This window comes from Ovis canadensis, chromosome 1, assembly GCF_042477335.2.
Source record: "Ovis canadensis isolate MfBH-ARS-UI-01 breed Bighorn chromosome 1, ARS-UI_OviCan_v2, whole genome shotgun sequence".
Taxonomy (NCBI): Eukaryota; Metazoa; Chordata; class Mammalia; order Artiodactyla; family Bovidae; genus Ovis; species Ovis canadensis.
The window spans coordinates 211,385,794-211,402,539 of record NC_091245.1 but is presented as its reverse complement, the minus strand read 5'-3'; the positions used below and the strand labels follow the sequence as shown (position 1 = coordinate 211,402,539).

Here is a 16,746-nt window from a genome sequence, read left to right as displayed (position 1 = left end):
ATCATTTCTAGTTTTTCTCTATTAAAAGCTCCTATTGTAGTTTATCCTCCTTGATTTTTGCCTGAAATAGAGCAAGAATTGAACCACATTCACCAAGAGGAGATGGACGGTTTCAGCATAAATCTGTCATTTGTACCAATCTAGCAGACACATGTGAGTTATGAGCAGGTTTTCTCGCCCCAACTGTGTATGTGTGATGCCCGATAGAGAGAATGTTTAACAATTCAAACTGGTTTTAAATATGTAGCATGAAGAGAATCAAACTGAACATCAGATGTGGTTATCCACTTGAAAATTTCATTAAGAAATGAATTATTGTGTAGTGGAATAATTAAGACCACAGAGAAATGTATTTTCCATTTCTGCATAGAACTTTTCAAAAAATGAATTAAATGGAAGAGCCATTGATTAGCATGGCCAATTTGAAAAAAAAAAATTTTTTTTTCTCCAATTTCCTCCAAATGGAAAACACTGACTATTTGCTGAGTGCCTACTCAATGCCATTCCATATTTTAAATCAGCTGTATGGCAATTCTTTATGATATTCATTCAGTTCAGTTCAGTTCAGTCACTCAGTCGTGTCCAACTCTTTGCAACCCCATGAATCACAGCACGCCAGGCCTCCCTGTCTATCACCAACTCCTGAGTTCACTCAGACTCGCGTCCATCGAGTCCGTGATGCCATCCAGCCATCTCATCCTCTGTCGTCCCCTTCTCCTCCTGCCCCCAATCCCTCCCAGCATCAGAGTCTTTTCCAATGAGTCAACTCTTCACATGAGGTGGCCAGAGTACTGGAGTTTCAGCTTTAGCATCATTCCTTCCAAAGAAATCCCAGGGCTGATCTCCTTCAGAATGGACTGGTTGGATATCTTTGCAGTCCAACGGACTCTCAAGACTGTTCTCCAATATCACAGTTAAAAAGCATCAATTCTTTGGTGCTCAGCTTTCTTCACAGTCCAACTCTTACATCCATACATGACGACTGAAAAAACCATAGCCTTGACTAGATGAAACTTTGTTGGCAAAGTAATGTCTCTGCTTTTGAATATGCTATCTAGGTTGGTCATAACTTTCCTTCCAAGGAGTAAGCGTCTTTTAATTTCATGGCTGCAATCACCAAAAAAATAAAGTCTGACACTGTTTTCACTGTTTCCCCATCTATTTCTCATGAAGTGATGGGACCAGATGCCATGATCTTCGTTTTCTGAATGTTGAGCTTTAAGCCAGCTTTTTCACTCTCCTCTTTCACTTTCATCAAGAGGCTTTTCAGTTCCTCTTCACTTTCTGCCATAAGGGTGGTGTCATCTGCATATCTGAGGTTATTGATATTTCTCCCAGCAATCTTGATTCCAGCTTGTGCTTCTTCCAGCCCAGCATTTCTCACGATGTACTCTGCATATGCGTTTAATAAGCAGGGTGACAATATACAGCCTTGACACACTCCTTTTCCTATTTGGAACCAGTCTGTTGTTCCATGTCCAGTTCTAACTGTTGCTTCCTGACCTGCATACAGGTTTCTCAAAAGGCAGGTCAGGTAGTCTGCTATTCTCATCTCTTGCAGAATTTTCCACAGTTTATTGTGATCCACACAGTCAAAGGCTTTGGCATAGTCAATAAAGCAGAAATAGATGTTTTTCTGGAACTCTTTTGCTTTTTCAATGATCCAGCAGATGTTGACAATTTGATCTCTGGTTCCTCTGCCTTTTCTAAAACCAGCCTGAACATCTGGAAGTTCACAGTTCACATATTGCTAAAGCCTGGCTTGGAGAATTTTGAGCATTACTTTACTAGCATGTGAGATGAGTGCAATTGTGCGGTAGATTGAGCATTCTTTGACATTGCCTTTCTTTGGGACAGAATGTGGCCCACTGGAGAAGGGAATGGCAAACCACTTCAGTATTCTAGCCTTGAGAACCCCATGAACAGTACGATATTCGTTACTACTTCAATTTCCATGATGAGAAAAAATGAGGCTCAGGGAAGTTTAACAATGTATTTAGGTTATATAATTAATACATTGTGGAGCTGTAGTAATTATGGAAGGATTTCAACCTGAAACTAATTTCAAATTTCTTTCAATTAAGCCCTGAGATCATCATTTCTGATAGCTGTTATGACTGTAAATGTGATACAAAACTTATTTCATCTCATGACATGCATAACAATCTTATACTAAACCCCATACCCACACTTGTCTGACTTGTCTGTCTCCTCATCTAGATACACCATAAGCGCCATAGATCAGGGCCACGCAGTTGTGCTCATCACTATACCTCCAACACCCAGGCTCAGTGCCTGCCACAGGGTTACATCTTCAATAAATATTTGTTGAATGAAGAAATGAATGCTGATTTAACTGAAAGAGTAGAGTGCAGCTCCACAGTCATCCTTTCACAGGTGGCACCCTAAAGGTTGGAGAGTGCAAGGACAGAGTGTTTTGTCTGCACTTAAGCAATTAGTGATAGAATGAAATGTTAGAAGCCCAGAGCCTCCAGATGGCTGAGCTCAATGAGCCAAGTTACTAGCAGGTTAAAGAACAGGTACGTTATTTAACTTGAGCTGTGTCCTCCTGAAACAGAAATCAAGCACATCTCAATTACATGAACAAAAGTTGGTCCACGTCTGTGACAAAAGTCATAAGTGACTCCCACACCCATCTCCAGGCAGAGGAGTCCATACGTGGTCAACCCAGCTATTAAGCAGCCTGCACTAAAAATTCAGAGAATCATTCCTGTCTGATCCTTTTCAAAAAGGCTACAATGTTCAGTGATAAACTTCTTTACCTCTACAGATGAAGAGCAAGTGGAACTATTCACTCAGTCTTCCAGGCATCAGATGGGGGAGAAAGGTCTTTACATTCCTGTTGTGAGGCATTGTCAAGAGGCTATTCAGTAGCACTTGCTAGTCCTTCAGATGGTAACATTTAAGGTGTGAACAGAGAAATAGGAACCCAACAAAGAAATGGAATAAGCAACTCGGTAGTAAGAAAGAGAACCAAGAGAGCTTTGCTCTTTAAGTCAAGGTGGTAACACATTTTTAGAAGGAATCAAATTCAGCAAACTGAAAGAAATAACAAATTCAGCAACCTTATTTAAGGTGTGGAAAGACAAGAAGCTATTGGACATACCCACTGGGAAGCTGTAGCACCCTTAGGAAGAGCAGCTCGGGTATAGCGCAAGTGTCGATGTATTAGTCTGACTCCTCCATGAACTATCCTTAGAAGCAGAAATGGGTGGCTTGGTGCCTGCACATGGAACACACTTACAAATGCTATCTAACAGATACTCAAAAGACTTAATTAAAACAAGGTATAGTAGTTCACTTTGGAAGAAAACATTCCAAAGATATTTAAAACTGCTCTTAATAAGAAATACCAGTGTCTTCTAAATTAAATCACTAGGTCTAAAATTATCACCCTACATTTGGCTTCTCCCTCCAAAGGCCCTGGAGCCAAAACAACTCAATTCCTGGGGAGAACATATAATTTGCTGTCTGCAAGAGATACAGTCCCATGTTAGAAGCATTCCTAAATTTCTGTGCTTCAAGTGACCTTTTAAGTTGCTGCTGTGATGTCATTAGTGTTACAATTTTACACAAGATTAGACATGTAATTAGGTGTTAAATAGTTCTGCTGGCTCCTGCTTGCTATTTAATAAAGCAGAATGCATTAAGAGCACCCCATATGCATAGCTCAAGGCCACGGACACTAAAAAACTGCATCCACTTTGCTCTTTCCCTGCCTTGCATGCCACTTGTCCTTGCAGCTGTCACCTTGAGGCTTCAGTGCTGAAGGAAATGAGAAGCCACAGCGCAGTATCCCTCATAGAACTGTTACTCTCCAGCTGAAGCTTTTAGAGGCAAGGGGAGTCTCCATAAAGAACTCAGGTGAAACCAGAACCCGAGAATTTTTAGCAGAGTTTCCCACCTTGGCTGCACCTCAGAATCACCCAGAAAGCTTTTTAAAAAATTCTGACATCAGGGACCCACCCCTAGAGATTCTCACTGGTCTGGTTTGAGATCTAGGCACCAAGATTTTTTTTTAAATTCCTCCCAATGATTATATTTTTCAGCCAGTGTTCAGAGTCGCTGCATTTATGCTCCTCTGGCTTGAGATGGGTATCAAGGTGAATGAGGACGTGTAATACTTCAGATTTCATTATCTCAATACCTCAGAAAACTGTTTTCTCTCTGCCTCTGACCAGTAAGAAAAAGAAAATCAATAGTCTCAATGTACAAGTACAAGTCTCCTTAATTAGATTTTTTACAAAAAAGATAAATCTAATTCACTACTCTTAAAATTATGAACAAGGGGGAAAAGAAGTAAACTAATGTGTAGCATGTGCCTTGATTTACTCAAGGTACTTTTGCAATCTGTTAAGTTACTCATCTTCCAAGCAACCCAGAAAGATAAGTATTATCATTTCCATTTTTACAACTGGGGAAACTAAGACACAGAAATGTTAAACTGATTTGTTTAAAGTCACACAGTCGATAGGTGGTGATGCCAAGAGGCAAACAAACATCTGACTCTCCTGCTCACATTCTCATTAGAATATGCTGCCATTTCTAAAGAAAACCTTACTGAGTGATAGCTTAGCAAGTAATAGAAACTTTCTGTCCACGTCAACAAAAGGGACAGAGGGAGGGGCTTCCCTGGTGGCTCATGGTAAAGAATCCACCTGCCAATGCGGAAAACATGGGTTCCATCCCTGGGCCAGGAAGATTCCGCGTGCCTCAGAGCAACTAAACCCATGTGCCACAAATCTAAGCCTGAGCTCTAGAGCCCAGGAGCTGCAACTACTAACTCCTGAGCACTCAGAGCCCGTGCTTTGCAACAAAACAAGCCACCGCTATGAGAAACCCACGCGCTGCAACTAGTGTAGCCCCTGCTCACTGCCACTAGAGAAGGCCCACGCACAGCAACGGAGACCTAGCCAAACCAAAAATAGATGTATTTTTTAAAAATAAGAGGAAGGAGAGAGAGGCGGAAGGAGTGGTACAATCAGGAGAAGGAAAGCGAGGAGGTGGGGAATGGGAAAAACAACTGCATCCTGAGCTCAGGAAATGACCTGGAGTGAGACAACAGCGTGTCCAGCAGTAGGGAGCCGTGACACAGGAGGCCAAGGTCGGAACCTATGGTCCTGTTACCAAGCAGGGGCCCATACAGTGGCACCAGCTTTGGAGAAAAGAAAGCGCTTTGTTGTGAGGTTGACCAGCAAGAAAACAGGAGGCAAGCCTCTTAAATCTGTCTCCGAGATCCAGGGATCAAGGTGGGTTTTAAAGGGTTAGGAGAATTGCAAACTTGGAAGCTGATTGGCTATTCTCCTATCAGTCTACATAAACTACTAGTACTGCTGGAAGCCAAGTTTTCCTTACTGAAGGATTTCTTGCTTCATAAAGGGCTCTGGTGGCAATATTTTTATTCTTTGAGTTCCAGAGACTGAAGACTCTTGGCCAGGGTGATCTTGAAGACCAGAGTTTCCATCCTGCAGATGCACAATGCTGTCTCTATAAAATAACTGCAGGTTTGATTAATCAACAACCTGCTTTAAGGAAGCAAAACCAGTTTAAGCTGTCAGTATTTCACGTGCTGTTTAGGTCATACTTTCCAACAACAGATACTTAGATGGTCAAGGCAGGCAGTGAACATGACCAGTGCATCACTGTGGGTCCTGCATTGTGCCAAAAGAGGGCATAAGACACAGCCCTGCCCTGGAGACCCACGGCATTGCTCTACCAGAGGCAGGTACCAAGAGCTGGGAGCCAGGCTGAGGAAGCTGTTTGTGGGGGTGAGAAAAAGCTTCACAGAAGAGATGACACCTGAGATGGCCTTGGAAACAGAAGAACTCATTCACCCAGCAGCAAAGGGAGGCAGAGAGGAAATGTGAGCTGAGTCAGAGAGGTAGAAACCCACTGAGGTGTATGCCTGAGAAATGGAAAGAGGCCCTCTATAAATTCCTGAAGCAAAGAAATTCTTACATGCTCCCTGATTGCTGCTTTCATTCAAAGCTGAGATTATGTCTTTTAGGGCATCTGGTTTTCAGACCATATTGATTACCTGCAATCATATTGTCAAGGCTCAGCCAGGTTCACCCTAGTTCCTGGTCTTTGGATGACAGAATTCATTCCAAGTTTCCTCCCCCTGCCCTCAGCCCCAAGCATCCACCATTACAGGTCTCTTTTCCATACTAGGATTCCAAATTACAAAATTTTATAAAGTAGTTTCTTTGTCTCCATATCAATTTTCTAATCATAATTCAAATGAGGTGTTCCTTGTCTTATAAAGTGAACAGAGATAATTACTTGAGATGTTCAGGAGAGATGCATTTGAGCTGAGGGACCCACCAAACCAACTCCTGTTAACATATTCTGGGTGTTTCTTTGAAGCCTGGAACTTTTTTCAACCTCCACAGAACCTTTATACTGTTGTCCTTAAAGCTACTCATTTAATTTTAATTAACAACAAACTCAGCTGGTTTTAAATAATAGTTTGTAGAAGAAAACTGGGGTGGAGAAACTCCAAATCCACTTCTTAGGATAAGCTGAGGAGTCATTAAGTCCTTTCCAACAATCGTCAGACAGTTCATTAGAATAAGGATACCTTTCATCTCTTCCCTTCTGTATCATCTTCAAGCAGCAGCGCAAGGGTGCAATGCTGAAATGACACATAGTCTGAAAGCATTGTTAAGTATGTTAAAATCACCACAGCCCCTTTCACCTGGAATAATTTCAAATCATTTATAATATGGATGGTGTGTCTATTAAAGCCTGGCTTATATCTAGTAACAGGATGGTGAGAGCTCAGCAATTTATTGCTTTACCTGAATTCAAAGTGTGCCCCTTTTTTTGTCTGCTCCAACCCAACCCTTTAGTCACCTTGAGGAGTGACTAAAAAGATAAGAAGATTCCACCAGAGTCAGTGTTGAAATACCTTCCTGAAGGTTTAAGCCAATCTTCATTCTTATAAAGTAGGTCATTTGGCTTACACGGTGGCTCAGGTGATAAAGAATCTGCCTGCAATGCAAGTAGACCTGGGTTCAATCCCTAGGTCAGGAATATCCCTTAGAGAAGGGAATAGCAACTCATTGCACTGTTCTTGCCTGGAGAACTCTATGGACAGAGGAACCTGGTAGGCTATAGCCCATGAGGTCGCAAAGAGTCATACGTGACTGAACGACTAACACACACACACACACACACACAAACACAAATCATTCTTATTTCCTAAATACTGTCTGGGCTTTCCTAATGGCTCAAAGGTTAAAGAATCTGCCTGCAATGTGGGAGACCCAGGTTCAATCCCTGGGTTGGGAAGATCTCGTGGAGAAGGAAATGGCAACCCACTCCAGTACTCTTGCTTGGAAAATGCCATGGACAGAGGAGCCTGATGGGCTACAGTCCATGGGGTCACAGAGTCAGACACGACAGAGCAACTAACACTTTCACTTTCACTTTCAAAGACTGTCTAGTTCTAACAACAAATTTAATTCCTATTCTATCTTATGTGTTGTTTTAAAGATGTTCAAAAGGAAACTTAAATAACTTTAAATGTCCCAGATCCCAGAGCTCAGCAGATTCAACTTCTAAATCTTTTTGAAACAGTGCAGGGCATCCATTCAGGTGTATCTTTTCATTCCTGTCATTCATCCTGAGAGACCAAGGGTAGAAGTATTATATCTTGCATTTATACTGGTTGTCAAACCCCAAGCACTTCCCATGGCCTCTGTTCCATCTCTGATGCTGACCCAAGGGTTACAGAAGGAAATCTATTCCCAGACCTATTTCCAGGAAATCAGTACACGATTTAAATACACCTTAATTCATCCTTCAATGTACTGAGTCACAAAATTTTGGAGCTGAGAAGGATCCCAAAGGTTATCAATTCCAAACTTTCCATGTTACAGATTAAAAACAACTAAGCCAGAGGGGCGAAAAGCAAAGGAGAAAAGGAAAGATATAAGCATCTGAATGCAGAGTTCCAAAGAATAGCAAGAAGAGACAAGAAAGCCTTCTTCAGCAATCAATGCAAAGTAATAGAGGAAAACAACAGAATGGGAAAGACTAGAGATCTCTTCAAGAAAATTAGAGATACAAAGGGAACATTTCATGCAAAGATGGGCTCCATAAAGGACAGAAATGGTCTGGACCTAACAGAAGCAGAAGATATTAAGAAGAGGTGGCAAGAATACACAGAAGAACTGTACAAAAAAGATCTTCACAACCCAGATAATCATAATGATGTGATCACTAATCTAGAGCCAGACATCTTAGAATGTGAAGTCAAGTGGGCCTTAGAAAGCATCACTATGAACAAAGCTAGGGAGGTGATGGAATTTCAGTTGAGCTGTTTCAAATCCGGAAAGATGATGCTGTGACAGTGCTGCACTCAATATGCCAGCAAGTTTGGAAAACTCAGCAGTGGCCACAGGACTGGAAAAGGTCCATTTTCATTCCAGTCCCAAAGAAAGGCAATGCCAAAGAATGCTCCAACTACCACACAATTGCACTCATCTCACATGCTAGTAAAGTAATGCTCAAAATTCTCCAAGCCAGACTTCAGCAATATGTGAACCGTGAACTCCCTGATGTTCAAGCTGGTTTTAGAAAAGGCAGAGGAACCAGAGATCAAATTGCCAACATCTACTGGATCATGGAAAAAGTAAGAGAGTTCTAGAAAAACATCTATTTCTGCTTTCTTAACTATGCCAAAGCCTTTGACTGTGTGGATCACAATAAACTGTGGAAAATTCTGAAAGAGATGGGAATACCAGACCACCTGACATGCCTCTTGAGAAATTTGTATGCAGGTCAGGAAGCAACAGTCAGAACTGGACATGGAACAAAAGACTGGTTCCAAATAGGAAAAGGAGTATGTCAAGGCTGTATATTGTCACCCTGCTATTTAACTTATATGCAGAGTACATCATGAGAAACGCTGGACTGGAAGAAACACAAGCTGGAATCAAGACTGCTGGGAGAAATATCAATAACCTCAGATATGCAGATGACACCACCCTTATGGCAGAAAGTGAAGAGGAACTAAAAAGCCTCTAGATGAAAGTGAAAGAGGAGAGTGAAAAAATTGGCTTAAAGCTCAACATTCAGAAAACTAAGATCATGGTATCCGGTCCCATCACTTCATGGGAAATAGATGGGGAAACAGTGGAAACAGTGTCAGACTTTATTTTTGGGGACTCCAAAATCATTGCAGATGGTGACTGCAGCCATGAAATTAAAAGACGCTTACTCCTTGGAAAAAAAGTTATGACCAACCTAGACAGTATATTCAAAAGCAGAGACATTACTTTGCCAACTAAGGTCTGTCTAGTCAAGGCTATGGTTTTTCCAGTGGTCATGTATGGATGTGAGAGTTGGACTGTGAAGAAGGCTGAGCACCGAAGAATTGATGCGTTTGAACTGTGGTGTTGGAGAAGACTCTTGAGGGTCCCTTGGGCTGCAAGGAGGTCCAACCAGTCCATTCTGAAGGAGATCAGCCCTGGGATTTCTTTGGAAGAAATGATGCTAAAGCTGAAGCTCCAGTACTTTGGACACCTCATGCGAAGAGTTGACTCATTGGAAAAGACTCTGATGCTGGGAGAGATTGGGGGCAGGAGGAGAAGGGGACGACCCATGATGAGATGGCTGGATGGCATCACGGACTCAATGGACGTGAGTCTGAGTGAACTCCGGGAGATGGTGATGGACAGGGAGGCCTGGCGTCCTGAGATTCATGGGGTCGCAAAGAGTCGGACACGACTGAGCGACTGAACTGAACTGAACTGAAGCCCCTGCAAAAATAAGCGCCTTTCTCAAGGCCACACAGCTAACTAGTAAAAAAAAAAAAAAAAAAACCCAACTAGGCTCATAACAACCACTCATTCTGAGTACATGCTCTGAGTCAGGTGCTTCGTGTTTCCTCTAGCAATATCAGCATCATCAGGAGCCTGCTAGAAATGCAAAATCTTGGGCTCCCTCCCTAGACTCACTGAATCAGAATCTGCATGGTCACAAGATCTCCAGGTAAATCCTATGTACATTGAGACTCTCTGGGCTAGACTATTACGTATCTTTCTCCAGAAAGCACAAGGATTGGAGACAAGCAGACACGACTCCACCTTTTCTAAATGTGAGCAAATAGCTCAGTCTCCTAAAAGCATCGTTTGTCGCCTGGAAATAATAGCAGTATCTACCTTGAATGGTTTTCATAATATAAGCATCACATAGATATTGGCATACACATTTCTTTTTTTTTTTTTCATCTTGTACTATTTTATTTAATCTTTATTTATTTATTTATGGTTTTGGTCACACCCGAGCAGCATGTGAGATCTTGCTCCCTGACCAGGAATCAAACCTGCACCTCCTGCATTGGAAGCACAGGGTCTTAACCACTAGACCACCAGGGAAGTTCGCTGGCACACACATTTCATGACACATACATAGATAATATATGCAAATTGCTTGGCATGTAGTAGTTAATATAGTGTGTGCATGCTCAGTCACTTCAGTTATGTCTGACTCTTTGCAACACTATGAACTGTAGCCTGCCAGGCTCCTCTATCCATAACATTCCTCCAGGCAAGAGTATTGGATGGGTTGCCATGCCCTCCTCCAAGGGATCTTCCCAACCCAGGGGTGGAACCCAAGCCTCCTGTGTCTCCTGCATTGCAGGTGGGTTCTTTACCTGCTGAGCCACTGAGGAAGCCCAGATTTAGTATACAGTACTTAATATCATTTCCAGTCTCATGCTTACCAATAATATTATGCTCAACCTAAAGGAAATCCATGAGTGACCACACATCCATGAAGGAATCACCTTTCTTCCTTTTCTCTATTTATTAAATATCATTGTAACTTTTATATATGTGACTAAGAATGCTATGACATTTCATATTTCTAACTTCAAGATGAAAGAACTAATCCCCAAACCATGTCATACCCAAAAGAACACAACAGTCTTCAAACATCTTGACTCCGGATCCTATAAACCTGGCCCTTAGGAGCAGTGAATATCTGCTGCCACTGATGCCATAATTTTCTCAGAGGCTCAGCTGCAAGGGATGAACCTTCAGCTTTGGCTGAACACAGCTGAATACATTTAAAAGATGATCTGTTGTCACGAACGTGTCACATCTGTCAGCATCAAGGAAAACAGCTTGAAGAGGAACAGAGGAATAGAACCAACCCTGAACCAGAACTTTGGAAAAATACAGAATGCTAAACTGGACCAAATATAGAGAGTTCCCTGGTGGTCCAGTGGTTAGGACTTGGCACTTCCACTGCAGAGGACACAGGTTCAATCCCAGGCTGGGGAACTAAGATCCCACATGCTGCACAGAACGGCTATAAGTAAAACTCTACCAAATTATATTTTTGGAGGAGATATCTTGGAGGGAATATGATAATAACATCAATTAGAAAACATGTTTCCCTAAAGCAGTGCCTCTTCATCCTAGCAATACATTAGAAACACCTAAGAAGTTTAAAAAAAAAAAAGACTGAATGCACATTTTTGAGGGAGAGATCCAGGCTTCAATATTTTTTAAGATTCCCATTTGACTTAAATGTGCAGCCAGAATTGAGCACTGCTGCCTTACAGCAAGAGAAACCTGGTCTTATTTAAGATGGTCAATCCACCGAGATTTATTGGTGCTATTGATACAGAGTGGTTACCTAGGTGACACTAGTGGTTAAAGAATCTGCCTGTCAATGCAGAAGACACAAGAGACATGGGTTCAACCCCTGAGTTGGGAAGATCCCTTGGAGGAAGGCACGGCAACCCACTCCAGTATTCTTGCCTGGAAAATGCCATGGACAGAGGAACCTGGTAGGCTACAGTCCAGGGTGTTGCAAAAAGTCAGACACACTGAAACGACTGAGCAGGCATTGATACAAAGTTCCCCAAACTTTAAGTAATGGCTTTAACTTCAGTGTGTATCTCTTCTAGGTCTTTTCGCCACTCCTCCAGGACTTCCACCCTAAGGAAAGAAGCCCCTGGACCAACATCCTCTAAGATGTTTATATGGACCAGTGGCCGGACTTCTTCATCTTACAGACATGATGAGAAAAGGTAAATAACTGGGACTCAGGGGGCTTTTTGGAATCATTTAACCAGAATACACAGAAAGCCCACCAAGGAGAAAGCATTAGGCAACTGAGCTTTCTATTTTCAAGTGTTAAGGTAGAATGAATGGGCTCTGGGTTGAAGGAACAGGGTTTCAGGCACTTTGGCCTTCTCCTCCTTGTACTTTCCATGCTCACTCCTACTACATAGCTTTGCAAAAGCTGTTGCCTATCAGAAATGCCCTTTGGTGATGGTGGTTTGTGGTGTTTAGTCGCTAAGTCATGTCTGACTCTTGCAACCCCATGGACTGTAGCCCCTCAAGCTCCTACGTCCATGGGATTTTCCAGGCAAGAATACTGGAGTGGGTTATCATTTCCTTCTCCACGGGATCTTCCTGACCCAGGAATTGAACCCGGATTTCCTACATTGTAGGCAGAATCTTTACCAACTGAGCTATGAGGGAAGCCCAAAATGCTCTTTACCCCTGTACTTATACACACACTGGTCTCTTGGCTACTTCTATCTTTGTCTTCAGATACCCATTCAATCAAACTTCCCAATATCCTCCTGACCAGCACAGAATTTGTGTTTTAGTCTCCCTTGAATTTTCACCTCCTACCGCCATACCTGGCACATAGTAGATGCTCAATAAATACTGAGCTGATATGATAAAAATTCTTCAAGGCACTGGACATATGGCAGGGAAGGAAAGCAAAAACTAAGATAGAATGAAAAAAGGATGGACAAGTCCAGGGAGCCTTCAAACTCCTTGGAAAAGTAGCCTGGCCTGGGGGAGTAATGGGGAGGGGGTAAGCAAAAAAGATTAAAGGGCAAAGGCAGTTTTAATGAAAGACAAAATGATAACTATTCAGTCCAATCCAGTCTTGTGCCTTGGAAATAAATGCATTCACAAACTTCACTGGCCATTTTGAATATTTGATTTCTCTTTTTTCTTCTGTGTCTTTTTCTTATTGACCTGGTGCTGTTTCTTGGGTTTAGTGAAGCTAAATTTTAAACACAACTGCCTATATGAATATTGAAACTTAAGCAAGACTCATTTGCCTGCAGAATCTGATAAAAATTGATAAATGGCATTGGGTACAAGAAAAAGGACCTGCAGGAGGTTTACTTGAGTATAAATTCTAATAACTGGTACTTCTATTTTTCCTTTTAAAAATATATATTTCCCTACAGATAAAATCCTTTTAAAATTCTAAAAGCAAAATTGCTCCTCACAATAATTTTGTATTATAGCAAAAATTTGGAAGCAACTTTAATATTCACAATAGAAAATCTGTTAAATAAATCATAGAATGTAATATGTCACTTAGCAGCTCAAATTGTCTGAGCATAATATTAACTGAAAATTTAAGTTGAAAAATTGCATATAAACTATAATTGCAGCCACAAAAAAATATATGTGGGAAAAAGCCTGGAAGTAAAATTATGTTTTCTACTCCTCCATTTTTCAAATGCTTTTTAATGTTATATTATCTTAATTATGGAAAAAATAATGACATGATGTTTAAGTAAAATTACAGCTCAGAAGGCAACTAGTGTTTGATCAAAGTCTTGGTACTCATCATGAGAGAAGCAGATCAATTGAAAATTTACTGTCTTTGTACATCACTAGGTTTTCACACGCTTTTTCTCAATGCTTAATCAAGTTATTTTTCATTTGCTTTCAGGTAGCTTAGCTGAATCATCTTTCAGCAAGACCTTTACAATAAGACTGAAACTTTATGCATTATTTTTAAATTCCATATTTAGTATAATATTTCCTCATGTCTTAAAAAAAATGTCACTACCAGTGATGGTGTGGAAGGCAGAGTTTTCGGTGCCCTATAGGAATGCTGTGACTGTCACAGCCAGTCCTCAGATTCTGAAGGTTTTATCAGAGCAGGTGGAAGCATGATGCATTTGTTTCACCTTTCATTTATTCTCATTGAGTAACTTAATTAAATATATTTTGCTGTCTATATAAATTTTACAAGCAAAAGGATTAATATATAAGAAGCAATTACTCTGCACTACATGTTTGCATAAACTGTCTCTTCTAATTTATAAGATAAGGATTATTATGCCCATTTTACAATTGAGGAAGCTGAAGAAAAGAGAGTTTAAGTAAACTTCCAAGAGTCCAACAACTAGCCAGTGACTGAATCAAGATTGAAACCCAAGGTCGCACTCTGTCCCCTTCACCCTATGGCTTAGCTAGGCCCTTATCAAACATGACTCAGAGCAGCAGTGAACAGCCAAGCCCATAGGGGAAAACGGTGTCAGAACAGAGTTGAAAATTGTGAATCAAAAGAGATAATAAATATGCTAACATGATATATTGGCTATATTTGTGGAATTAAAATGAGCAAATAATTAGCTTCATATTCTGCACAAATAAGATTCTATAAAATTCTTAAATCACTACTTTCATGGTTTTATTTCCAGAGCATGATTTCAATAATCATGGGATTTAAAATAATTAAAATATCGACTATAAGTAAATCATTTTCAGCAAGCTTTATTTATGGGACGAGGATGTCAAGTTTTATGAAATCAATCTGAATGACTTTGGCCTACAAAGTCAAAGACAAATGGAACAACAGCCAAAGAATACAGCAATAGAATCTGGTACTATGCCAGTATCCTCAGTTTGATGTTGGTTCGTTTGTCTGTACCTCTTTCTTGACCACATCTCCATCTTCACTGCCTAATTCACAGACTCTTGTAGGACAAGACTCAAGCAGCAGGACTTTAAACGGCAGCTATGGCTCTGCCTAATTCTCTTGGTGGCAGTAGTCATGGTGATAACGAAGGCAATGATGGCTGATCATAAATCTAGATAATCAAGGTCCTCAAGTTAATTATTTGGAAATAAATTAACTAGGTTATCTGGAACTACTGCCCATAATTGCTTGTAATAATTCCACCCTCAGTTTCTCATCCTGCAAACCTGGCCTCTATACATCCAGCTTCTCCAGCTGTGTTTCCCCCAACAATCCAAGGGGCCAGGCACACCACACTGCCCGTTCTGAGACCAGAGCCAAACCTGTTAGGATATTGGCTTCCCTAGGATTCCTCAAGAGATAGAACATCAGGAAACAAGCTTATAGGCAGGCAGAGCAACCAAGTGGAAGGAAAAATCCACTGAAAATTTTGAAGCCTAATTTTTATGGTTCAGAGGAATCTGAAGTCAACTTTACATGTTTTTCAAAAATGTAAATTTTTTGAATTATTTTAATTCAAACCCAGTCCTGTTTTTGTGATCATCTGCTATATGCAAAATACTGGTTTCCATCTTTGCGCTCCATTGTGAAGGAATGCCCAGCGATGTGAATACTTTTCCTTCTTTGATTAAATTTCTTTGTTAGGTGACCCAATGTTATTCTCTAAATTGCAGGAAGCAAAATAAAGTTTTGCTTTAAATAAATAGAGCTACAGCAAAATAAAGTTATAGCAGTAATAACTATTAGAGAGAGGTTATTGACTAAGGATATTACCACTGAGTTCATAAATATTCTTTGGATTGCTTCTATTAAATGTTGAATTAATGTAAAGCAACATTTATCACATGTTAACATACAGAGAGGGCTTTCCAGTTATCACTAGTGGTAAAGAACTTGTTGGCTAATGCAGGAGACATAAGAAACACGGGTTCAATCCCTAAAGATCCCCTGGAGGAGGGTATGGCAATCCACTCCAGTATTCTTGCCTAGAGAGTCCCATGAACAGAGGAGCCTGGCAGGCTACGGAGTTGCAAAGAGTCAGACACAATTAAAGCAACTTAGCACACACGCAAAACATACAGAGAATGATGACAAAATAAACATCTGAGTACCCTTCACTAAGATTAAAAAATAAAACTGGAATTTTTGAAGCCCCTGAGGATGCTTCCTAAATTGTGTCCCCTCCCTGCTCCAACCCCCACCCAGATATAACCACCCTCCTGTTTATTATTCCCTTGCTCTTCTTCATGAGTTAATCATATCTGAACGCTGAAACAATACATTGTTTACTTCTGAATGTCTGAAGACTTTATACAAATGGAAACATACCATATGAATTGTTCTGCAGCAGGCTTTTTTCACCAAACATGATCCCATGATTTTTCAAGTTATCAGTGCTGATGTGAGTAGCTGTAGCTCATTTTGTCTGCTTTGTAGTATGCCATTATATGAAGATCCCACCATTTATGCATCCAGTCTACTGCCCATAGATATTAGTGTTATTTCCAGTTTTGTACTGACAATGCTGCTGTAATATTTCTTATGCATCTGCCTCTGTACATATATACAAGTATTTCTTAGGCTGTACACCTAAGAGAAATAGTTGGTTCAAAGTATGCACAGCTTCTACTTCACCATGCAATGCCATCATTTTCCAAAGCAGTTGTAGATGTGATTCTGTTGCTCTAGAGTTTGGGGGTTTTCAGTTCAGTTCACTAGCTAAGTCATGTTCAACTCTTTGCAACCCCATGGACAGCAGCACGCCAGGCTTCCCTGTCCATCACTAACTCCCAGAGGTTACTCAAACTCATGTCCATTGAATCAGTGATGCCATCCAACCATCTCATCTTCTGTCGTCCCCTTCTCCTCCCGCCTTCAATCTTTCCCAGCATCAGGGTCTTTTCAAATGAGTCAGTTCTTCACATCAGGTAGCCAAAATATTGGAGTTTCAGCTTCAGC

General features: G+C 40.9%; 1 protein-coding gene across 2 annotated transcripts in view; it reads left to right on the top strand.

Moving 5' to 3' along the window:
- KCNMB2 (potassium calcium-activated channel subfamily M regulatory beta subunit 2) overlaps window positions 1-16,746 on the top strand; it is a 305,446-nt gene that overhangs the window by 251,739 nt on the left and 36,961 nt on the right. For both annotated transcript variants that reach the window (XM_069559679.1, XM_069559671.1), the window contains exon 2: window positions 11,948-12,070. In XM_069559679.1, the coding sequence (XP_069415780.1) occupies window positions 12,015-12,070 (56 nt within the window). In that variant the 5' untranslated portion in view covers window positions 11,948-12,014. The remainder of the gene's footprint in view (window positions 1-11,947; window positions 12,071-16,746) is intronic.